The 26,007-nt window shown below is 47.4% G+C and overlaps 1 protein-coding gene across 1 annotated transcript in view; it reads left to right on the forward strand.

Annotated features, from left to right (window-relative positions):
- Positions 1-26,007, forward strand: part of KSR2 (kinase suppressor of ras 2) — a gene marked incomplete at its 3' end in the record, with an annotated part of 188,748 nt that overhangs the window by 13,417 nt on the left and 149,324 nt on the right. Inside the window, exons 2-3 of the mRNA XM_082202891.1 lie at positions 13,954-14,094; positions 21,053-21,203. Of these exons, the coding sequence (XP_082059017.1) occupies positions 13,954-14,094; positions 21,053-21,203 (292 nt within the window). The remainder of the gene's footprint in view (positions 1-13,953; positions 14,095-21,052; positions 21,204-26,007) is intronic.

Below are 26,007 nucleotides of genomic sequence, written 5' to 3' on the forward strand. Positions count from 1 at the left end.
ATGTTTTCAGACATCTTTGTAACATAGTGCTGGTCTGCCAACAGGCCTGGTACCTGAAGCCGGCTCCCTGCAGAGGACATCCTTGGGGATCCTGCCATTTTCCATCCTTTGAGCATACCAGGCCAGTGTAGACGTCGCTGAGACAGGAGTGCAAACAGGCTGGGGATTTGGGCTTGGGAGAGCACATCTTTGTTTGAGATTCTGTCGCGCCATTTGATGTCTAAAATCTCCCTGAAGCAGGCACGTGGAAGGCGTTGAGGCGTTGGTCCTGGCGGGTGTAAGTTGCCTATGACTCATTTCCATATAGCAGTGGGCTCAACACACAAGCCTGGTAGACTTGGTATAATAATAATAGTAATAACAATAATAATATATTTATTATTTATACCCCACAGATCTGGCTGGGTTTCCCCAGCCACTCTGGGTGGCTTTCAACAAAACACTAAAATACAATAACCTATTAAACATTAAAAGCGTCCCTAAACAGGGCTGCCTTCAGATGTCTTCTAAAAGTTTGGTAGTTATTTTTCTATTTGACATCTGGTGGGAGGGCGTTCCACAGGGCGGGCGCCACCACCGAGAAGGCCCTCTGCCTGGTTCCCTGTAACTTGGCTTCTTGCAGTGAGGGAACCGCCAGAAGGCCCTTGGCGCTGGACCTCAGTGTCCGGGCAGAACGATGGAGGTGGAGACGCTCCTTCAGGTATACTGGACTGAGGCCGTTTAGGGCTTTAAAGGTCAGCACCAACATTTTGAATTGTGCTCGGAAACGTACTGGGAGCCAGTGTAGGCCGTTAGCACCACATTGCCCCATATCTTTTTGGAGAGGTGAGCCATTGCCGTAGCTGCCTTCCCAATATGTTTGTCCAGCTCAGCATTGATGGGGAGGTTGCTATGTTCATCGGAACATAGGAATCTTCCTTAGATGGAGACACACTGATGAATGTGTCTGGTGGGCACACCCCTTACTTTCATTCAAGATGCTTAGCGCTTGCTTTGCATGCAGAAGTCCCCAGATTCAACCCCTCCATCTAGGACTGCCTGAAACGCTGTTGAGCTGCTGCCAGTCAGTGTAGACAGTACTAAACCAGATGGACCTAGGGCCTGACTCCATACAAGGCAGCTTTCTCTGTTCGTGTGCCATAAGGGAAGGGCTGCAGTGCAGTGGTTAGAGCATCTTGCTCAGTTGGTTAGAGCGTGGCGCTGATAATGCCAAGCTTGCAGGTTCGATCCCCGTGTGGGACAACTGCCTATTCCTGCATTGCAGGGGGTTGAACTAGATGATCCCCAGAGTCCCTTCTATGACCTGAAAGCCCCTGGTTTGAATTCTAGCATTTCCAGCTAGCATTGGCAGACAACCCTCTCTGAAACCCTGGAGAACTGCTGCCAGTCAGTGTAGACAGCACTAGCTGAGAGAGGCCTGTGGTCTGACCCGACAGCTTCCTATGATCCAGAAGAAGGGTTCTGACTAAAGTGGTACTTCGGGTTAAGTATTTAATTCGTTCCAGAGGTCTGTTCTTAACCTGAAACTGTTCTTAACCTGAGGTACCACTTTAGCTAATGGGGCCTCCTGCTGCCGCCGTGCCACTGGCGCACAATTTCTGTTCTCATCCTGAAGCAAAGTTCTTAACCCAAGGTACTATTTCTGGGTTAGCGGAGTCTGTAACCTGAAGCGCATGTAACCCGAGGTACCACTGTACTTGGGCGAAACAAGTTTGACCGTCTTCCTTCCCTCCGAAAGAGAGACCTTGCTCCTGTTAAAACGGCGCCTCCCTTTTGTCTGCCCTCCGACGCACAACCAGCTGTCCTTTCGGGAGCCTGGCACAGTCCTGGGGATCATCTGTCACTATAGTCGGGCTCTCACCTAATGTTGGAAATATGCGTTCATTAAACTTTCAAGCGCAGCCTCCCTTTGCCAAGGGAGCTCTCCAAGGTGGGTTGGATTTCTGCTCCTCCTCTGACGGAATCGCTGGTTGACCTGCTGGTGGGGGACGGGCGGGCGATTGTACTCCACCTCGAGCGGCTGGCTCCGTGCCTCTAATTTATCACTATTATTATTATTTTTCTCTCCACCTGCGTTTCTCCTTTGTTTTAGCGAGATCTTAATCTCCCAGCAGGGCAGGCCGAGGGAGCAGTTTCCAGCCTCGGCTGACGTCAGTTGCAGCTCCGTCGATTAGCTGGCGCTAGGCACTGGGAGAGAGGTGCAGCTGTCGTCCCTCTCCCTGGCGACCAGGTTTAATGCCATCCTTACCACCTCTTGCTTCAGCGAGTTGACACAGTGTGGTCCTCTGAAGCTCAGCAGGGCACGTTTACTCATTTATTTCGTTGCCAAGTAGCTCTGCCCGCTCTGCACAACAACCCTGTGAGGGAGGTTAGGCTGCAGCTGGCTCCCACGGTCATCCAGTGAGATTTATGACCGAGTCAGGATTCGAACCCTGGCCTCCCGGGTCTTAGTCTGACACTGTTACCACTGTTACCACTACACCGCATTGGCTCTCCTGTGCCTGGGGCTTGCTGTCCACACAGGCTAGCACGGAAACAGGGGTGGTGCTCGCCTCTTGAGTATATGTTAGTTTTCCCAGCAGTTGTAAGCAATGGAGGTAAAGGAGCAGTGACCCAATCACTGTTTACTTTTCCGGCTGGTTCACCAGCTATGACCCCTCTTGGACAGAGGTGACTTGGCCACTGTCCTCCGTGCTTCATGCTGAGTTCTGGATTGGATGACTGTAATGAGTGCTACATGGGGCTGCTCTTGGAAACTTCAGTTGGTCCAAAACGCAGCATCTGGATTACTGGATGATAAACCATTTAGATCTCGTGTAACCCCTGCTTCCTAACAGCTGCGCCAGTTGCCAGATTGTTTCTGGGCACAATTCAAGGTGCTCACATTGCCCCTATTTTCTGGAGGCAATCCTGGTTTTACAGAAGCTGTCCCGGTTTCATGATCTGATCCCAGAACGTCCTGTGTTTCCTTAGCACACCACTATTTTCATCAGAAAAATGTTAGGGGGTCTGGTAAAGGTAAAGGGACCCCTGACCATTAGGTCCTGTCGTGGCCAACTCTTGGGTTGCGGCACTCATCTCGCTTTATTGGCTGAGGGAGCCGGCGTACAGCTTCCGGGTCATGTGGCCAGCATGACTAAGCCGCTTCTGGCAAACCAGAGCAGTGCACGAAAACACCGTTTACCTTCCTGCTGGAGCGGTTCCTATTTATCTACTTGCACTTTGACATGCTTTCAAATTGCTAGGTTGGCAGGAGCAGGGACCGAGCAACGGGAGTTCACCCCATCGCAGGGATTCGAACCGCCGACCTTCTGATCGGCAAGTCCTAGGCTCTGTGGTTTAACTTACAGCGCCACCCGTGTAGGACATCCCTATTTTCATCAGATAAATATTGGAGGGTATGGAGTTATGTGGCCCCCGAGCCAGGAGATATGTAACTATACAATCTTTAGAAGTCATCTGAAGGGAGCCCTATATAGGGAAGTTTTCAAAAATGGTTTGTTATATTTTTACTTATGTTGGAAGCCTCCCAGAGTGAGTGGGGCAACCCAGTCAGATGGGTAGTGTATAAATAGCATTATTATTATTATTATTCAATAGGACATCCCTATTTTCATCAGAGAAATGTTGGAGGCTATGACGTTGGTGTTTAAAGACCTAAATAACTCGGACCCCAAATACCTGAAAGACTTCCGAAGTAGGGTTTTGGTTTGATCTAACGGGGCTTTTAGGTTCTTATGTTTAGGAAGATGAATTTTACACTCCCTGGCTGCTGCTTTGGAATAAAAGCAGTGAAGGATAGCAGAGGGATAGAAAGAAGATAACAATGCAATAGAAAATGTGTCTTAATTTAGGTTTAGGGTTGGACAAATCCACTGATTTCATTTTCTCTGAGTTTACGCACATACCATACATTTAAAAGCACATTACTTTTCCTCAGAGAATCCAGGAAACGGTAGTTTGTTGGGTGCTGGGAATTGTAGCTCTGTCAGAGGTAAGCTACAGTTCCCAGGAGTCTTTGTGGGGAGGGGGAGAAGTCATGCGCTTTAAATGTATGGTATGTGTATGGAGCCTCAGTTTATCATCTCCCCAGCCTAAGCTTGAGTTTAGTTCCCCATATTCCCACAGCAGCTTGCGGTATATTTATTTTAAAAGTTCCCCATGAAAATTCCTCGGCATTTTAGTGAAAATGTTTCTATGACATTTTGCCTAATATGCATTTTTTTTTTTGAAGAGCAGTTTTCCCACTAAAATGCTGATGAATTTTCATGAGGAATTTTTTTCTTTAAATAATAATAATAATGATGATGCAAACGGATGTGCAGAACTGCACTTATGACTAGAGAAACTGAGAGAAACCAAAATGGATCGATTTACACATCTCCAGCCCACCTTTCCCATGAAGGCGAAGGTGCAACTGTTTTATCCTCCTTTCCTATGGTAAGGCCCCATCTGCACTATACTTTTCAAGCAGTATCACCCCACTTTTAAACAGTCACAACTTCCCGCAAAGAATCCTGGGAACTGTAGTTGCCCGGGGTGCAGAGAGCTGTTGGGCAAAACCCCTATACCCTTCCCAGAACTACAATTCCCAGAGTTCCTTGGGAAGAGGCACTAACTGTTAAACCACTCCAGGAACTGTAGTTCTCTGGGGAGAACAGGGGCATCCTAAGCAGAGATGGAGCTAGCTGCTCCAGCACCCAGGGGTGGGGCCATGGGGGCAAGGCAAGTGTCCCAGGGGGGCATCGCAGCAAGCGTCCCAGGGGGCGAGACGCCCATGGGGGTGGAATGAGCAGCCCATGGTAGGCCACACCGCTTTGCCAGCAGCCTTCCTCCCTTCCTTTTGACAGCTTGGAGGAGGATTCCCCCCCCCCGGAAGCAGCCCGGGAGCGGGGGGCAATGGCGTGCTGCCCGCCCGTGACTCTCAAACCTCCCCTGAGCTGTCAAAATGGTCAGGGAAGGTCGCCGGCAAGGCAGCGCAGCGCAGCTCTGCCCCTTCCCCTGACGACTTGGTGTAGGATTGGGAGTTGCGGGTGGGCACCGTGCTGAATGTCACCCCCCTCAGTGATGACACCCGGGACGCACCACCCCCACCGCCCCCTTCCACCGCCCCTGATCGTAACAACTGTCAGCACCCATGACAAACTATACTTCCCAGGATCCTTTGCAAACTGCTATGTTGGCAGGAGCTGGGACAGAGCAATGGGAGCTCACCCCACTGTGGGGATTCGAACCACCAACCTTCTGATTGGCAAGCCCAAGAGGCTTAGTGGTTTCGACCACAGCGCCACCTGTGCCCCCATATCTATCTATCTATCTATCTATCTATCTATCTATCTATCTATCTATTATCTATCTATCATCTATCTATCTATCTATCTATCTATATCTATCTATCTATCTATCTATCATCTATCCACCATCTATCTGTCGTCGCTGTCGTCGTCATCATCATCATCATCATCATCATCAATCTAAAGATATATAAGGCACAGCCCCCATTGGAGAGTTTGTAGTGCCATATCGCATTTAAACCGCAGCAGAGGTGAGGGAGAGGGGCTGCTTAAAATGGCGGCCGCTCAAGCGCTGCTGCTGCTGGCACCAACAAAGCCCAGCCCCCTTCCTCCTCTAGGCAGGGCAGGGAGAAGCCAGGAGGAGGGAGGGAGGAGGCGCCGCTGAAGATTTGGGGCAGATAAATGAAAGGGCTCCACACAGCAGAGTGTTAATCTATGAGAGATTGCTGTCCTGATCCACAGGCCCAAAGGAGGGCTCAAAGGATTGGTTGGGTGCAGGGATACCAAAGAAGGATGTCCAAAAATGTCAGAGGGATCAGTTTTAGTGCTTGATTAAAGAAAGGTGTAGACTTACAGCAAATCAGCCTGCCAGGTCTCCTAGTCTTTACTGACATGGGTCAGACACCGCAGCAAGGAGACGGCTTGTCCACACCCAAGCAAACACCCATGCGTTCTTTATACACAAAGAAGAAAACACCAGTTTGGCAAGGACTACCCATCTGTCCAGGGGAGGGCACAGGTGGCAGATACCCAAATCTTACAGATAGTTCCCCCTTCTGGGCTCAGAGCCCAGCAACCCCGAGCCCACAGATAAGGAGAGCATCAAAGGGAGCCAATTAGCCTATATCAAAGCAAACGAAGAGAAACATCCATGAGCTCATGGTGAACCAATTAATTGTGGAGTTATCTTGACTGCCAAGGTGGCGTTTGCAGAGCACCTGGAACGGTTCAACACACTTTCTTCCGCAGGGGGCAGTGGTGGCCATGAACTTGGAGGGCTTTAAAAGAGGATTAGACGAATTCGTGGAGCAGAGAGCTATTGAAGGCTACTAGCCAGGATTGTTATGTTCTCCCTCCACAGTTGGAGGCCGTAATGCTTCTGAATACCAGTTGCTGGAAACCACAGGAAGGGAGAGTGATCTCATGCCCCGGTCCTGATTGTGGGTTTCCCCTTGGGGCATCCTGTATGCCACTGTGAGAACAGGATGCCGTAATAGATCATAGAATCATAGAGTTGGAAGAGACCACAAGGGCCATCGAGTCCAACCCCCTGCCAAGCAGGAAACACCCATCAGAGCACTCCTGACATATGGTTGTCAAGCCTCTGCTTAAAGACCTCCAAAGAAGGAGACTCCACCACACTCCTTGGCAGCAAATTCCACTGTCGAACAGCTCTTACTGTCAGGAAGTTCTTCCTAATGTTTAGGTGGAATCTTCTTTCTTGTAGTTTGGATCCACTGCTCCATGTCCGCTTCTCTGGAGCAGCAGAAAACAACCTTTCTCCCTCCTCTATGTGACATCCTTTTATATATTTGAACATGGCTATCATATCAGATGGGCCATTGCTCTTCTTGTGTTCTTACCATCTTATTGGAAGTATCTGATATTATGGGGGCAGAACTCTTCTCAGTCAACCTACTTGGATCCAGCTTCTTACTCTTTGTCTCCCCTTCAGGTTCTGATACTTCCCGGGGCCCCAGTTTCACCCCCCACAACCCACTGGGACTTTCCCTGGGGTCATCAAGTGCCATCTCCCCAAACTCCTCCCATTGATGCCAAGGACTGGACCATTCCTTCCATGGCATCTCCAAGGGCCTCAGGGCCTCGGCCCAGTATACCTGAAGGAGCGTCTGCACCACCACCGTTCAGCCCGGACACTGAGGTCCAGCTCTAAGGGCCTTCTGGTGGCTCCCTCACTGCAAGAAGTGAGGTTACAGGGAACCAGGCAGAGGGCCTTCTCGGTGGTGGCGCCTGCCCTGTGGAATGCCCTCCCATCAGATGTCAAGGAAATAAACCAACTATCTGACTTTTAGAAGACCCTTACGGGGTCCTCGCTGCGGGATCACATTCACCTGGTGCTATACCAGCTGCACTGGCTCCCCGTGGAGTACAGAATCAGGTTTAAGGTGCTGGTTTTAACCTTTAAAGCCCTATACTGCCTAGGACCCTCGTGCCTATGGGACCGCCTCTCCTGGTACGTCCCACAGAGGACCTTGCGGTCTTAAAACAAAAACATCTTGGAGGTCCCAGGCCACAGAGAGGTTAGGCTGGCCTCAACCAGAGCCAGGGCTTTTTCAGCTGTGGCTCCGATCTGGTGGAACGCTCTGTCACAAGAGACTAGGGCGCTTCGGGACTTGACATCTTTCCGCAGGGCCTGCAAGACAGAGATGTTCCACCAGGCCTTTGGCCAAGGCACAGCCTGACCCCCTCCTTTGGTAATTCTTCACAGAACTCTAGCCCAATGGTTGCCATTAAGTCGATTATGAATTGATTTTAGAATGCTGTATTATTTTACTGTTGCTAGCCGCTCTGAGCCCAGCTTTCGCTGGGGAGGACGGGATATAAATAAATTATTATTATTATTATTATTATTATTATTATTATTATTATTATTATTATCATCTGAAGGCAGCCCTGTTTAGGGAAGTTTTTAATGTTTGATGTTTTATCGTGGTTTTAATATTCTGCTGGGAGCCGCCCAGAGTGACTGGGGAAGCCCAGCTAGATGGGCGGGGTATAAATAATAAATGATGATCATGATGATGACGACAGTAGCAATGGTTGGCAAGGCTCCTCCCTTTCCTATTTGTGAAGAAGGGAGAAACTTTCAAGGGAGTCTGATCCATTAGTGTGGATGGGGAGCTGCCCTCAGCCAGCCCCTACCAGCCTGCCTGGTTTCCTCATAACCAGCCCAGGGGATGGTCCTGGTTGTCAGCTTCCTCCTCCTCAGTCTCACAGAATGAAGAATGGGGGCAAAAATAGAATTAGCTGCCTCTGCCTGCCATTGGCTCTGGCTCCCCCTGCTGTTCGGCTCCCTGCCTTCCGCCCTACTATTCCAGGGCGCGCCAGCTACCACTGGGTGTGGTTGATCCATTTTCTTGAAGGAAACCTGTTGTGGAGTCCTGAGGCAGTTGAGCAGCTACTGACTCTCCCCTCTCATCACACCGCTCACCCCTTCTCCCCCTTGCCTGCCATCTCCATGGAGAATAAGCTGTTTGAGGGACACAGAGAGGGGGGTGAGGATAAATATTTTCTCTTATCGCCTCGTAGCCACAATCTCTATTCAGGTATCAGCTTGCAGGTTGCGCTTTTGAAATGAGGAGAGCCTGGGCTTGTCCTGGGCAAAAGAGATGGAGAAATGAGCACCACTATTATTCTGCATGAAGAGCTGCAGAGCTTTTGTCTGCTTTTACTTACACTTAATATTTGCATACCCTCCTTTTCTGTTTAAACCCATAACAAGGGATGGACAGAGAACATGTCAATTTCGGTTTCTCATTTTTCCAATCTTAAGTTCTCCACATTTCCACACCAGTTTGCAATTTTTTAAAAAACGAAGTCCTCATGAAAATTCATAAGCATTTTAAGTGTGAATTTCTCCCTATACACATTATTTGCATTTAATTTTCCCCGATATACACACTTTTGCAAAGCGATTTTCCTAACGCAATGCATCTTTCGTTGTTGTTGTTGTTGTTGTTGTTGTTATTGTTATTATTATAGTTAATTTGTGTGCAGATTTTAGTATTTGTATATTTGTATATTTGTATATTTGTATATTTGCACACTTTACATGGTTAGAGAACTGCCTTGCAAAATTCAGAGGAGAGTGTGTTTCAGTTTGCATATTTACAAATTGCAAATTAAGTATGGTTGCCTTAAAATGTGAACTGAGTTGAATTTCTCTCCCACCCCAACTCATAACCAAAGCGACTTGCAATGCCAGGAGAACAGGATGCAATGAGGAAATAAAACACTGAATGGATAGATCTCTGAGGACAGTGTTTTTTTATTTATCTATTCATTCCTTAATTCATTCATTTTATTTATTCATTTATTTAATAAGTTTATATCCCTATTTTCCTCCAAGCAGCTCATAGTGGTTCTCCTCCCTCCTCCTCATTTTATCCTCACAACACCCTGTGTGGTAGGGTAGGCTGAGAGGGAGTGACTGGCCCAAGGCCACTTCAATGAGCTTCATGGCTGAGTGGGGATTTGAACCCTGGTCCTTCCAGGTTCAACACTCTGTGCCACACTGGATGTCTGTCCCACCCCTTCCTCCCTAAAGGGTTAGCTCCCTTACACAGAAGGCAGAAGGGAACAGGACCCTGGACAGCTTCAAGAGAGCCCTGCAGGCTGGCACCCCACTGCCAGAGATGTTGTCTAAGCAAGGAGCTGAAGGTAACCCAAACTCCATGTAGCCTGAAGGCCAGGGGTGTTGTCTGCTCCATATCTCTGGATTGCAACAGAGGCACCACCTGATTTTGCAGCCTGTGGCTTCAGCAAGGTTTGGGAAATGAAAATACTGCAGTAGACTTATCCTCTGATGATGGTGGCGTGGCAGGACTTTGCCCTCTGATGGAGCAGTGCTAATAATAATAATAATAATAATAATAATAATAATAATAATAATAATATAATATACCCTGCCCCCCTGGGCGGCTTCCAACATATTATTAAAAATACAATAAAAGATCAAACATTAAAAACTTCCCTAAACATGCCTGCCTTCAGATGTCTTCTAAAAGTCAGATAGGTGTTTATATCTGATGGGAGGGCATTCCACAGGGTGGGTGCCACTACCGAGAAGGCCCTCTGCCTGGTTCCCTACTTACTTCTTGCAGTGAGGGAACCACCAGAAGGCCCTTGGAGCTGGACCTCAGTGTCCAGGCTGAATGATGGTGGTGGAGACGCTCCTTCAGGTATCCTGGGCTGAGGCCCAAGTACTGGGGCAATCTTCCACAAGTAAATAGCTCAGACCAGGGGTAGGCAACCTAAGGCCCGGGAGCCGGATGTGGCTGAATTGCCTTCTCAATCCGGCCTGCAGACAGTCCAGGAATCAGCATGTTTTTACATGAGTAGAATGTTTCTTTTCATTTAAAATGCATCTCTGGGTGATTTGTGGGGCATAGGAATTCATTCATTATTCCCCCCCCAAATATAGTCTGGCCCCCCACAAGGTCTGAGGGACAGTGGACTGGCCCATGGCTGGAAAAGTTTGCTGACCCCTGATTTAAGAGAACACTGTAAACAACTAAAAACTTTGGCAGGATTTGAGTAATGCTTGTAATGTACGAATAACTATGGTAAAAATGAATTATTTTTTGTTAAAAAAAAGGAGAGAAAGTAATGGGGGGGGAATTGATAATGGTAACCCTGGAAGGGCGGAGAGGATTCAAAGGATTCAGGGAATCCTAAACAATGAGGTGGATGTTTTGTTTGAATTTAAATTTTTTATGTAAAACTCAATAAAAATACAGTGGTACCTCAGGTTACATGCGCTTCAGGTTACATACGCTTCAGGTTACAGTCTCTGCTAACCCAGAAATAGTGCTTCAGGTTAAGAACTTTGCTTCAGGATGAGAACAGAAATTGTGCTCTGGAGGCGCGGCGGCAGCAGGAGGCCCCATTAGCTAAAGTGGTGCTTCAGGTTAAGAACAGTTTCAGGTTAAGAACAGACCTCCAGAATGAATTAAGTACTTAACCCGAGGTACCGCTGTATATTAAAAAAGAAAAGAAAAAGAGATTGACAGAGCAGTGCTCTGTTTCCCTGGCAGAACAACAGACACAACCCTTGACCTTTTGTACCGTAGGTGACATTCAAGCCACACAGAAACCAGAGGTTTCTACAGATAATTTACCTCACAAAGGAAAACCTCTCTCCCTCCTCCATCCAGGCAAGCAAGAGGCGTTATCACAGTTCAAGGGGCACATTTCAGCCAGGCAAAGACTCTGAGCAGCACCAGTGAGAGTTGTGGCCTGGGAAGAGTCCTGAGGTCCGAGCAGAGAGTAATGGAGGGCCACATTCACATCCCCCCCACCCCACCCCAGGCCTGAAGTTCCTCATCCCTGTGTCAGCATCTGCCAACACACACCTGGTGAAGTCATATCCGGCCCACAACCTGACAGTTATTCTTTTGGGGTGCACACGTCCTCCTGTCTTGTACAGTGGTACCTCGGGTTACATACGCTTCAGGTTACAGACTCCGCTAACTCAGAAATAGTACCTCGGGTTAAGAACTTTGCTTCAGGATGAGAACAGAAATTGTGCGCCAGTGGCACAGCGGCAGCGGGAGGCCCCATTAGCTAAAGTGGTGCTTCAGGTTAAAAACAGTTTCAGGTTAAGAATGGACCTCTGGAACGAATTAAGTACTTAACCCGAGGTACCACTGTACTCTCTACAAAGACCTGAGGAACGATATCATCACCTCACTCGTACTAACCATCCCAGGGCGCTCAACCACTGCCACAATGTCCTTTCTTCTATCAGATAAAAATGAGCAGATAACAGCAAAGGTTGCTAGGTTCATAGCAGGGGCAATCAGAATAAGGGCCACTAACTGACTGCTGATTCAGGACTTTAAATGGTGCTCTTATATCAAATTTCCTTTTCTGCGTATACTGTAATGTTTTACTGTTGCTATGGCCATTGGCTAATGCAAATAAAGTTTTATCTATCTTTTGGGGCGCTGCTACGAGACACCCTTTGGTGTCTCTGCAGGGGAAGAACCAGCAAGGCTACGAAAAAGGATGAAGAGGCAGACGCCCCTGGATATATAACGCAGTGCCACCTTGTGTCAGGAATGGTGAGCTGCAACTTAGCAGGGACGCCGTTGACGGGTTCATGATGCCCAGCGTGGAGAGAAGCTTTTCTCCAATTCTCATAGCACTTATACCGTGGACAAGCTGAATGCTGGAGGTTTAAGGGCAGATAAAAGAAAGGACTTATCCATGCGTGTGGCACGTTGTTAAACTGTGGAACTCGCTGCCGCAGGACACACTGATGGCCACCAATTTGGATGGCTTTAAATGAGGGATTGGACTAATAATAATAATAATAATAAATTATTATTTATACCCCACCCATCTGGCTGGGCTTCCCCAGCCACTCTGGGTGGCTTCCAACACAATATTAAAATACAGTAATGCATCAAACATTAAAAGCTTCCCTAAACAGGGCTGCCTTCAGGTGTCTTCTAAAAGCCTGGTAGTTGTTGTTCTCTTTGACATCTGGTGGGAGGGCGTTCCACAGGGCGGGCGCGACTACCGAGAAGGCCCTCTGCCTGGTTCCCTGTAACTTGGCTTCTTGCAGTGAGGGAACCACCAGAAGATCCTCGGAGCTGGACCTCAGTGTCTGGGCAGAACGATGGGGGTGGAGATGCTCCTTCAGGTATACTGGGCTGAGTCTGTTTAGGGCTTTAAAGGTCAGTACCAACACTTTGAATTGTGCTCAGAAATGTACTGGGAGCCAATGTAGGTTGCTCAGGACTGGTGTTATGTGGTCTTGGCGGCCACTCCCAGTCCCCAGTCTAGCTGCCTGGAGGAAAAGGCTATGCTCGATACCTCCACTGTCAGAGGCAACAACGCCTCTGAATATCCGTAGGGGGAAACCGCAGGAGGGAAGAGTGTTCTTGTGTTTGGGTCCTGTTTGCAGGGTTTCCTATTGGGGCATCTGGTTGGCCAATGGGAGAACAGGATGCTGGACTAGACAGGCCATTGGCTGGATCCAGCAGGCTCCTCTTACAAACTTATGTAAGTTTTGGTCAACTCTGTGAGCCTGCGTGCCAGCGATTGCCTTGGCCAGAGGCAAAAGGAGTTAGAGCGATGAGGGCAATTTTGTGCAATAGGCTGGCTTAACAACAACAAAACGAAATACCTTTTTAGTCTGCTTTGAAAATGACAGTGACCAGGAAGTGGGTTTTTTTGTTTGTTGCTTAAATCCTTTAATAATAATAATAATAATAATAATAATAATAATAATAATAATATAATATCATTATTGCATTATGAAAGGGGATCTGTTGTGCCTGGATCTTATTTGCGTTTACCTGTTGGGCTTTCTGAGTTCTTTTTGATTTTTGATTTTTTAAAAAAATCTTTGTAAAAGAAAAGGAAAGAAAGAAGCCTATGAAGAATGTGGTGTGGTAAACTTGAGCAAAATTACCAAGAATGAAATATATGCTTCCGTTTCCATGGGAAATAAAATAAGTGTGTGGTGTATGATTGACTCTTAATTCCAGGGTCACGGGTTCGAGTCTCACCTTAGGCAAAAGATACCCGAATTGCAGGGACTTGGACTAGTCCTTCCAACCCTACAATTCTATAGTTCTATGACTCTGCTCGTAACCACTTTGGGGTCTGCCCCCACTCCTTACTAGCCATAGTGGCTAGATTCTGACCCCACTGTCAGTTGCAATATACCCCTGTGTACCACTTTTATTTATTTATGGAAAACATTTGAAATAAATAAATAAATGGCAGCGACACCCGCAGGTGTGATTCATTGGGGGCCAGGCCGCGAACTGCTAGAGGGTGCGGAAGGGACCATGGTGGGGAGAGGAGGGGGTAACATGCCTAGGGGGTGGGCGGGATCTCCTGACAGACAGCTGCCTTGACTCTGCCTACCTCCTGTCTCTTCCCAACCCTTTCTGTTTTCCAGAGCAAACTGGTGAAGTACTTCAGCCGCCAGCTCTCGTGCAAGAGGAAAGTGGCCCTCCAGGAACGCAATGCCAAGCTTGAGGGCTTCCCGCAGCTCCTGCACTGGTTCCGCATTGTCAACGTCCGCAAGGAGGTCATGGAGGTGAGCTGCGCACAGGGTCTCGTAGGGATTGGCCCCTGCCTCTTCCCAGGCCTCCCTCCTCCAGCTTCTTGTCCCTCCAGCCCCCCTCCTCCCCTTCCTCTGTTCTGTGTGCCTTTGATGGTGCTCTACGAATTTTGGAGCAAGCACAATAAGACGGGGACCAAACTGGGGTCACTAAGAAGCACAGTGGAAGAATCATGTGCTGTGATCTCACAGTGCTGAGGTGCTTTAATTAGTTTAGTTAGTTAATTAATTAGGTGATGTAAAGCAGAGGCGGGGGACGCGGGTGGCGCTGTGGGTTAAACCACAGAGCCTAGGACTTGCTGATCAGAAGGTCAGTGGTTCGAATCCCCACGACGGGGTGAGCTCCTGTTGCTCGGTCCCTGCTCCTGCCAACCTAGCAGTTTGAAAGCATGTCAAAGTGCAAGTAGATAAATAGGTACCGCTCTGGCGGGAAGGTAAACGGCATTTCCGTGCGCTGCTCTGGTTTGCCAGAAGCAGCTTAGTCATGCTGGCCACATGACCCAGAAGCTGTACGCCGGCTCCCTTGGCCAATAAAGTGAGATGAGCGCCGCAACCCCAGAGTCGGTCACGACTGGACCTAATGGTCAGGGGTTCATTTACCTTTACCTAAAGCAGAGGCAGTTGAAAGCACACTGAGAAACTGAGGTTCTCTGCAAACCTTCACTTCACTTATGTTTCTTGTTTTTTAAAAAAGTTTCTACAGTGGTACCTCGGTTGTCGAACATCTCGGAAGCCGAACCTTTCGGTTTTCGAACGCCGAAAACCCAGAAGTAAATGCTTCTGTTTTCAAATGCGCCTCGGAAGTCGAACCCTTTGCACCTCGGTTTTCGAACATTACAGAAGTCGAACGGTCTTCCAGAACAGATTACATTCGACAACCAAGGCACCACTGCATTAAATATTGTATTGCATTACAAAACAGCCAAATTAACAAGGGAAAATACATCTAGCGTCTCCCCTTTCGATTCATAGAGTCTTTTCTGCAGTTGTTTTATGAGACGCTATTGTCAATAGACATCATATGGTTGGAGGGGAAAGAGAGGGAGATGCGGGGGGTAAACAATGGGTGCACATGGAGATAGATAAAATCAGAAACATCTTCACTACCTGTTGCTCCAAAACAAACTAAGGAAAATTCCCACGACACTAAACAGGTCCACACAGTCCATGCTTAAAGCATGGAAGGAAGAAGTAGGAACACGGACCCCAACCGCATCCCATCACCCTTATTCTATCATTCAGCCCAAAGTATCCATATAAAAAGGCCTGGCAGGCTAAAAGTCTATCATTTTGCTGACTTTTACACTTCACTTCTTCTTTTTTGTAACATAAAAACTTCATTAGGGCCAAAATTCACAATGTGGTATGTGGTTACAAAGAACCGTTCCTAGGATTGCCGTATTTTGAACCAGGGGCCTTGTAGTTATAACTCTAACACAGGCATAGGCAAACACGGCCCTCCAGATGTTTGGGACTACAAATCCCATGATCCCTAGCTAACAGGACCAGTGGTCAGGGATGATGGGAACTGTAACCCCAAAACATCTGGAGGGCCGAGTTTGCCTATGCCTGCTCCAACAGTAGTTTGATTTCCAGTAATGAGTACATGATCATGTTTAAATCCATGCAAATAACGTATTTCACTGGCAGTTCTCCACAGGCTGGTCCTTTTTGAAAGGCACGAAAGGAGGCCAAGATATGGTCAGTTGGCAACCCCTGACTCTTTTCCAAACTACAATTTCTGCTGACTCTCCCAGGAAGCAGTTTTTGAGATATGAATATACAATGACTCAGCAGAACCCACCTATGGCAGCATCATCATCTACCAGTGTGGTGTAGTGGTTAAGAGCGGTAGTCTCGCAATCTGGGGAACCGGGTTCGCATCCCCACTCCTCCACATGCAGCTGCTGGGTGACCTTGGGCCAGTCACACTTCTCTGAAGTCTCTCAGCCTCACTCACCTCACAGAGTGTTTGTTGTGGGGGAGGAAGGGAAAGGAGAATATTAGCCGCTTTGAGAACCCTTCGGGTAGTGATAAAGCAGGATATCAAATCCAAACTCTTCTTCTTCTACTACTACTACTCAGCCAGTCACTTTTCTTCTCTCTGTCCCCTTATGATTTGAAGCTTGCTTGACAGATGACAACCGGCCATTGATTACTGGTGCTTGAGTGTACTAGTACTGTATCCACTTTATCAAAATGATTGTCGGTTTTATTGCTTTTATATATTCTCTGATCAAATCCCTTTTTTAAGGTATGAGACAAATAAAAGGAAGCACTCCCAAATATAAGCTGCACTCTCCTTCCAATTTCAGACCCTGAAAAGTTAAAAGTGCGGCCACACTTCTTTGATGCACTGTCTCCACAGGTCCACAAGAGGGCAGCATTGCTCAACTCTGTGAGTCTTTTTCCACAAGGAAAAACAACTTTGGCTTCCTAAATAAAGCTCAACAACTCCGACAATGGGTAGATCACTGCCAGTTTTTTTTAATACAGACTCTTGGAAGTTGGACGCCCCTGATCTAGCTCATATGCATAGGCTTAGCTGGCAGCTCCTGACTAAAACACCTCCTTTTTTTTAGCATTAAAGGGAGCAAAATGAGGGAAAAAAATGGATTTTTCTTTTTATGTTGGGTCACTTTCTCAGTGTAAAATCTGAAAAGCGACATAGGACCACAAGAAGCTGCCTTAGCCAGGCCCTTGGTCCATCTAGCTCAATACAGGCAACTCTGACCGGCAGCAGCGGTTCTCCAGGGTTTGGGGCAAGGGACATTCCTAGCCCTAACAGAAGATGCTAAGACTTGAATGGGACCTTCTGTGAGCAAGGCAGATGCTCTACCCTTGAAAGTATCCAGCAATATCAAGTTATAGGAAAACTGGTGCTATTTACAGTAATCCTTCTAGTTGGTTAATTGGTTTGGCAACTTCCATGCACATGACATGTGATACTAATTATTTTCCCCAAGAGTTAAATGATAACTAATCAGAGGCAGCTACAGGAGAGCTATGAGATTCAGGTGAGGGTCAGGTGGCTTGTCAATCCCAGCAGGTATATAAGAGGACGACCCGGCCTGCCCAGGCCGCCTTTTCCCTGTGGTAAGCAAATCTTGAAACTATAAACCGCTTCTGATAATACCCAAGAAACACCAAGAGCTGCAGCTCAGCAGACCATCTGTTTGCATGCAGAATTTCCCAGGTTCAGACCCTGAAGGCATCTCCTGCCAGGGCTGACAGAGAGACCCTTATCTGTAACTTTGCTGCCAGTCTGTGCAGACAGTCCTGAGCTCGATGGACCAACGGTGGCCCTCCAGGCATTTTCATCTGGCCCTTGAGACTCTGCCCAGGTCCTGCCCCTCTTTAGCCCTGCTTTGTCTTCTAGGGTCGGGCCGCCCAACCTCTCTGACCAAGCAGGCTGCAAGAGTCCTTTGACACAGATAGTATTGTTTCTTTTTTTCAATCTCACTCACTTCTTTCTTTCTTTCCCCCCACACTCTATCTTTTTATAGATGAAATTTTCTTAATAAAATATTATTAATCGTAAAAACAACAACACACAGACCCCAGGGGCTGCACACTGAATTTTAATTTCTGTATCGTAAATCAAAGCTGTTTGCAGTATAGTTAATATTATTTAATATGCATGGTTAATGGCTCAAATGTGTCCTTGAACTGCAATGGGGCCTCTTAGAATCATAGAATTGTAGAGTTGGAAGGAATCCCAAGGGTCATCTAGATCAACCCCTATAATTCAGGAATCTCAACTAGACCATACGTTACAGGTGGCCATCCGACCTCTGCTGCAGGGATACTGGAGTGGCTTGCTGGTTCCTGCTCCAGGTGGATCACGTTTGGTCAAAACTCTCCACTATGACCTGTCCATCTTGGGTGTCCCTGCATGGCATCGCTCATAGCTTCTCTGAGTTATTCAAGCCCCTTCGCCACGACAAGGCAGTGATCCATGAAGGGGCAACCTCTGCTTAAACCCCCCCAAAGAAGGAGAGTCTACCACCTCCTGAGCGAGACTTGTCGAACAGATCTTACTGTCAGAAAGTTCTTCCTGATGTTTATTCGGAATCTCTTTTGCGTTTAGTTGGAATCTTTGCATTGTTCTGTATAATTGCGGTTTCAACGAAAGATCTTTTGTTCAGTTCAAATCTCTCTCTCTCTCTCTCTTTAAAAAACATTTATTCAAAAGTTACAATGCAGTACATTTTCAATCAATATCTGCAGTTCAAATGTCTGAAACCACCATTCTGCCTGAGCCCCACAGGAGCCCCATAGGGCGAGGTTACGCTTATTTCGCAGGAGAGCTGTTTGCGATGTCACCAGGTAATCTTCGCTACCCAGAGAAAACTCCCAGTTGCCCTTGGCAACCGAGCAAGTGACTGAACAGCTCGATGTCACATTCAGAAATGCAACTCGTTAATACCTTCTTGGCTTCTTGCTTTTTTGCAAAAGTCTCTCGGAGAGCCCAGTACCTGGGAGCGATCTTGCCCACCCCCGCAGCGCCTTAAATTGCCCCGAGGTGCCGAGGCGCACCGACCATTTCCATGGGATTGCTGGCCCTTGGCTATTTCTAGGAATAGAAACTTCATAAATATTGAATCTGTTACTTACCTTGGCTCCATCTGCAGCACACGTTTAAAGCGGTGTTGTAACCCTTAAAGCAGCCCTGGGTTCCCTCAGAGAATCCTGGGAGCTGTAGTTTGTTATAGGTGCTGAGAGTTGTTAGGAGACTCCCCACACCCTGTTCACAGAGCTACTGTTCCCAGAGTGGTTTAACAACATCTCCCTCTTCCAGTGAGCTCTGGGAATTGGAGCTCTTGTGAGGGGAACAGAGATCTCCTAGCAACTCTGAGCACCCTTAGCAAACTACAGTTCCCGGAATCCTTGGGAGGAAACCAAGACTATTTAAAATGGTACAACACTGCTTTAACTGTATAGTGCAGATGACAACATTTTAAGATCCAGGGAGGAGAGAAAAGCAACGTGTTTATACTCTCCAACATTTCTCCAATAAAAACAGGGACATCCTATTTAATAATAATAATAATAATAATAATAATAATAATAATAATAATACAGTCAAATCTCGGATCATGAATGCCTTTGTTTTGGAGTGTTTTGGCTCCTGAGTGCCAAAAACCCCGGATGTAAATGCTCCAGTTTTTAAACGTTTTTTGGAAGCTGAATGTCTGACATGTCTTCCGCTTGAGTGCAGGAAGCTCCTGCAACTGATCGGAAGCCGTGCCTTGGTTGCTGAACACTTCAGAAGCTGAATGGACTTCCAGAATGGATTATGTTCGACAACTGAGGTTTGACTGTAATAATAATAAAAATAGTAATAATTTTATTATTTGTACCCTGCCCAGCTGCCTGGGTTGCCCCAGCCACTCTGGGCAGCTTCCAACATATATAAAAACACAATAGAACATTCAAAAACTTCCATGTAAATCAAATAAATAGACCAATATATATAACTGGATCACCCCTTAAGGAAAGCCTTGCGTTAGTAGTAGCAGTCATTGGGAGCAGGTGCCTCTTGGAGCTGGTAGGGTGCTAGGCATGGAGACCAACAGTAAAGGGACCCCTGACCATTAGGTCCAGTTGCAGTTGACTCTGGGGTTGTGGCGCTCATCTCGCTTTATTGGCTGAGGAAGCCGGCGTACAGCTTCCGTGTCATGTGGCCAGCATGACTAAGCTGCTTCTGGCGAACCAGAGCAGGGCACGGAAATGCCGTTTACCGTATTTTTTACTCTATAAGACGCACCAGACCATAAGACTGGTTTCTGGAGGAGGAAAACAAGGGGGAAAAAATTCTGAACCCCAGAAGCCAGAACAGCAAGAGGGAGCGCTGCGCAGCAAAAGCAGCGATCCCTCTTGCTGTTCTGGCTTCTGGGATAGCTGCGCAGCCTGCGTTTGCTCCATAAGACACACACACATTTCCCCTTACTTTTTAGGAGGGGAAAAGTGAGTCTTATAGAGCAAAAAATATGGTACCTTCCTGTCCGAGCGGTACCTATTTATCTACTTGCACTTGACGTGTTTTCAAACTGCTAGGTTGCCAGGAGCAGGGACCGAGCAACAGGAGCTCACTCCGTCATGGGGATTCAAACCGCCAACCTTCTGATCGGCAACCCCAAGAGGCTCAGTGGTTTAGACCACAGTGCCACCTGCGTCCCTTAGACCAACAGTAGGTGGCGCTAAAGACAAAGGCAGACAGAGGCCTATTTAATTCCAGTTTTGATCCCATCCTCCCTGCTGGGGTAGCACTGAGATGGGGTGGGGAGTGGGGAGGAAGCTGCCAGGCAAGGTCCCTGCCCTGGACGAAGTCTGGCAGGCAGGGAGGGACTAGTTAAGTGCCCCATTTGCCCTGGGTTGTATCCAATATTACCATTTAATTTTTGTCTGGTTTTGTGCCTACAAAATAAAAAGAAAAGATTAAAAAAATGTAAACCATAATGCGACACAGCCTGGAAGGACAGAAGTCCAAAAATACAGTGTGGCTCCAAAGGGATAATAAAGTGTTAACTCATTCAAAGGTTCCCTTTACTAATAAGAAAAGTATGTAAAAATTAGAGTTTTCTCCACCTGTGAGTTCCACAGAATCAATAACAGAGGTTCTATAAAGCCTTAGAAGAGGCAGACATTCGCTTATGCCGGTGACACAGAACACCTGTCTGACTCAACATTCATATAAGAAATTGCACCCAAAATTTGTCCTCCTCTCGGCAAACCCATTGGAATGAAGGAACCTGATTCAAACAGGACCATTAATCCCAGCGGGTCTTTTCTGAGTAGGATTTATTTGGCTGCAACCCTTTACATTCCAGGAGGATGCGACTGAGTTGTTGATCTCTGGCAGATTTCCTTGGCCTGATGAGACTCCCTTCCTTCGTCTTATGACACTTGCCTTCCCCCTTCCTCCCTCTAGGAAATCACTCCTGGCCAGTTGAACCTGGAGGACCTTCTGGAGATGACGGACGAGCAGGTCTGCATGACGGTGAAGAAGTTTGGGGCCAACCAGGAAGAATGCGCAAGGCTCAACGCCTCCCTCTCCTGCCTCCGGAGTGTCCATAAATCAGGTGCGAAGGTGTGCTCTGCCTTCCTCCCTCGCTGATGACTGGGTGTCTAACTTTCAGTGGAGAACCTTGGGGCCCTCCCAGTTAGGTTATATAATAATAATAATAACAACAATAACAACAACAACAACAACAACAACAACAACAATTTTATAATTTATACCCTGCCCATCTGGCTGGGTTTCCCCAGCCACTCTGGGCGGTTTCCAACCGAATATTAAAAACAATACAGCATTAAAAACTTCCCTAAACAGGGCTGCCTTCAGATGTCTTCTAAAAGTCAGATACTTGTTTATTTCCTTGACATCTGATGGGAGGGCATCCCACAGGGCAGGCGCCACCACCAAGAACGCCCTCTGCCTGGTTCCCTGTAACCTCACTTCTCGCAGTGAGGGAACTGCCAGAAGGCCCTCGGAGCTGAACCTCAGTGTCCGAGCTGGATGATGGGGGTGGTGACGCTCCTTTAGGTATACAGTATATATATATATGCAGGTTTTGGTGTCTTCGGGTGTCTTCCCGTGTAAGAGTCGGGGTGTCTGTGCGACGTTTCGACGAGGTCTCACTCGTCATCTTCAGGCTGGTGCTTTCGGCTTCTTGTTACTGGAACAGAGCAGAATCTGGTGTTTGAGTTCCTATAAATACTGTTGAGGGGTGTGGTGTATAGCCTCCAACGTTCTGGGCAGAGAGGAAGTTCCTAGATTAGTGTGCCTTTTCTTCTTTTGTTCCTTAATTACTTGAGGGATCTCTTGAGTGATTTCATGAGTGATATTCTGAATACCACTGGGTGGGTCATTAAGTGTAGATTAGTTGCTAAAGCTTTTGTGTCTTGACCTCTTGAGCTTGTGAAGAGTTTTTCTGAGAAGATGGCTGTGCTGCATTTAGTTGGCCCTCCTTCCTTATATCAAGGGCACTACAGACAAAATCAGCAAAATCCTCCATAAACACAATATCAAAACAGCCTTCTGCACCAACCAAAAAATAGCCAATATCCTCAGAAACCCAAAAGACAAAATCCAGCTGGAAAACCAAGGGGTCTATGAAATACCCTGCAAAGTCTGCCCAGCCACGTACATTGGACAAACAAACAGACGAATAAATGCACGTATCGCAGAACACAAGAATGCCGTCAAAAAAGAAGAAAAAACTTCCTCTCTTTTCCAACACATGAAAGAAACAGGACACGAAATTAATTTTGCAGATTCCAAATTGCTCTTTAACATGGAACATCACCACAAGAGAATAATCATGGAAGCCATCGAGATAGAGAAACACCCTCACAACATGAACAAGCGTGACGACACGTCCCGCCTGCCAGACATCTGGAAATTAGCCCTCCCCACAAAAACCGACACCAGAACCAGAGGCACACAGAACGCCGTCACCAATCAACCACACCAGACCCAAACCCAGACCCTCTCCACAGACATATTACAGACTCCATCCAGTAGCCAAACTATAGTGGCACCTCCGGATGCTGCACCCCCCTGCAATCCCTACACAGATCTGGCTGGCACAAGGCACAAAACCACAGCTCGCCCCTATACACGAAGCCAAGCCAGAGCACAACTAAATGCAGCACAGCCATCTTCTCAGAAAAACTCTTCACAAGCTCAAGAGGTCAAGACACAAAAGCTTTAGCAACTAATCTACACTTAATGACCCACCCAGTGGTATTCAGAATATCACTCATGAAATCACTCAAGAGATCCCTCAAGTAATTAAGGAACAAAAGAAGAAAAGGCACACTAATCTAGGAACTTCCTCTCTGCCCAGAACGTTGGAGGCTATACACCACACCCCTCAACAGTATTTATAGGAACTCAAACACCAGATTCTGCTCTGTTCCAGTAACAAGAAGCCGAAAGCACCAGCCTGAAGATGACGAGTGAGACCTCGTCGAAACGTCGCACAGACACCCCGACTCTTACACGGGAAGACACCCGAAGACACCAAAACCTGCATTCCTGTACCCGTGAAAATCTACGAAAGCATATATATATTCTAACCCCAGGCTTCAGGACCTTATCTCCAATGGCCCATCTAGTCCAGCGCCCTGTTCTCACAATTACCACACTGACCTGAGCACAACAGCGCTCTCCCCTCCAGCAGCTGGTATTTAGAAGCAATGCCTTCAGTCATGGCTAGTACCCCCCCCCAGTAGCCTCCTCTTCTTCCCTGAATTTTCCCAACCCTCTTTTAAAACCATCTAAGTTGGTGGCCAAGGGACGCGGGTGGCAAAGGGATGCGGGTGACGCTGTGGGTTAAACCACAGAGCCTAGAACTTGCCGATCAGAAGGTCGACAGTTTGAATCCCCACGATGGGGTGAGCTCCCATTGCTCGGTCCCTGCTCCTGCCAACCTAGCAGTTCAAAAGCACCTCAAAGTGCAAGTAGATAAATAGGTACCACTCCAGCGGGAAGGTAAACAGCGTTTCCGTGCACTGCTCTGGTTCGCCAGAAGCGGCTTAGTCATGCTGGCCACACGACCCGGAAGCTGTACACCGGCTCCCTCGGCCAATAAAGCGAGATGAGCGCCGCAACCCCAGAGTCGGTCACGACTGGACCTAATGGTCAGGGGCCCCTTTACCTTTTTAAGTTGGTGATGGTCACTGCCTTCTGTGGGAGGTAGGTTTGCAGTTTAGCTAGGTGTCCACCGCTGGCGTGCGGCTTTGGTTGCCCAGAAGAGAATAAGAGCATAGGAACATAAGACGAGCCTTCTAGATCAGGCCAATAGCCCACCTAGTCCAGCGACCCTCCTCTTAAAGTGGGCATCCAGATGTCTCCATGGAAGCAGGACCTGAGCGCCAGAGCCCTCTCTCTACCTGTGATTCACGGCAACTGGCATTCAGAGACATTACTGCCTCTGACTGTGGAGGAAGAGTATAGCCATCCCGGCTGGTAGCCAGCCATGGCACTGTCCTCCGGCACGGCCTCCTGTGGGAGTGAGTTCCACAGTTCAACTATGCATTGCATGAAGAAATACTCTCGTTTATCTGTCCTGAATCGTCTAACAATGAACCTTGAGCTTCATTGGCTGTCTGTGAGTTCCAGTGTTATGGGAGAGGGAAGGAAGCACTTCCCATTAGCCACTTTACCTAAGCATAATTTTTATACACCTCTGGCAATCTCCTCTTAATTGAGTGAAACTGGAGTGGAAAGTAGGGTGGGAAAAGCTACTTGGCTTCCCTGACCTGCTTATAGTTTCTAGTGTTTAGGGAAGCTTTTAATGTTTGATGTATCACAGTATTTTAATATTCTTTTGGAAGCCGCCCAGAGTGGCTGGGGAAACCCAGCCAGATGGGCGGGGTATAAATAATAAATTATTATTATTATTATTATTATTATTATTATTATTATTATTATTATTATAGTGTATCATAGAATGGCTGACAGGACCCTCCTGTTAGGGATGCCTGGAAATCTCGCAGCTTGTTGATGTTCCTTTACGAATTCTCATCTGCCTCTCTGCTTAACAGTTTCTTCAACAGCTGTAAAAAGAGTGTACAGCAAACTTTGATCGGAACTGCAAGTCTTGCAAACCTCTTTGTCATTTCGGAAGTGTGTATGTGTGTGTTGGGAGCAGGGGGAGAGACCTAATTTGTTGGCTTCCCAATGCACAGGGAATGGCTGCTGCTCAGCAGCTGAGCAACTCCTTTGCATACAGAAGGTACCAGGTTCAACTCTTGTTGTTTCCAGGCTGGGCTGGATGAAAGCCTGGTCTGATATCTTAGAGAGCCACCACCAGTCAGTATTGACAGTACAGTGGTACCTTGAGTTACAGACGCTTCAGGTTACAAGCGCTTCAGGTTACAGACTCCGCTAACCCTGAAATAGTACCTTGGGTTAAGAACTTTGCTTCAGGATGAGAACAGAAATTGTGCGGCGGCGGCAGCGGGAGGCCCCATTAGCTAAAGTGGTACCTCAGGTTAAGAACAGTTTCAGGTTAAGAACGGACCTCCAGAACGAATTAAGTTCTTAACCCGAGGTACCACTGTACTGAGCTGGATGGATAACAAGTTGATAAGACAACCTCCTGAGTATGTGTTTTTAACAGTTACTGCAACCCGCACTGGGACTTAGGGTGACTAGAGGGTAAATAGTCATTGTCACCACCATCATTTGTTGTTGTTGTTGTTGTTGAGTCATTTAGTCGTGCCCGACTCTTAGTGACCCCATGGACCAGAGCACGCCAGGTACTTCTGTCTTCCACTGCCTCCCGCAGTTTGGTCAAACTCATGCTGGTAGCTTTGGTCAAACTCATGCTGGTAGCTTCGAAGACACTATCCAACCATCTTGTCCTCTGTCGTCCCCTTCTCCTTGGGCCCTCCATCTTTCCCAACATCAGGGTCTTTTCCAGGGAGTCTTCTCTTCTTTCCCTGCTCAGTGGCCAAAGTATTGGAGCCTCAGCTTCAGGATCTGTCCTTCCCGTGAGCACTCAGAGCTGATTTCCTTAAGAGTGGGGAGGTTTGATCTTCTTGCAGTCCATGGGACTCTCAAGAGTCTCCTCCAGCACCATAATCCAAAAGCATCAATTCTTCAGCGATCAGCCTTCTTTATGGTCTAGCTCTCACTTCCATACATCACTACTGGGAAAACCATAGCTTTAACAATATGGACCTTTGTTGGCAAGGTGATGTCTCTACTTTTTAAGATGCTGTCTAGGTTTGTCATTGCTTTTCTCCCAAGAAGCAGGCGTCTTTTAATTTCGTGGCTGCTTTCAGCATCTGCAGTGATCATGGAGCCCAAGAAAGTAAAATATCTCACTGCCTCCATTTCTTCCCCTTCTATTTGCCAGGATGTGATGGGAC

Source organism: Podarcis vaucheri, assembly GCF_965113315.1.
Source record: "Podarcis vaucheri genome assembly, chromosome: 16".
Lineage (NCBI taxonomy): Eukaryota > Metazoa > Chordata > Lepidosauria > Squamata > Lacertidae > Podarcis > Podarcis vaucheri.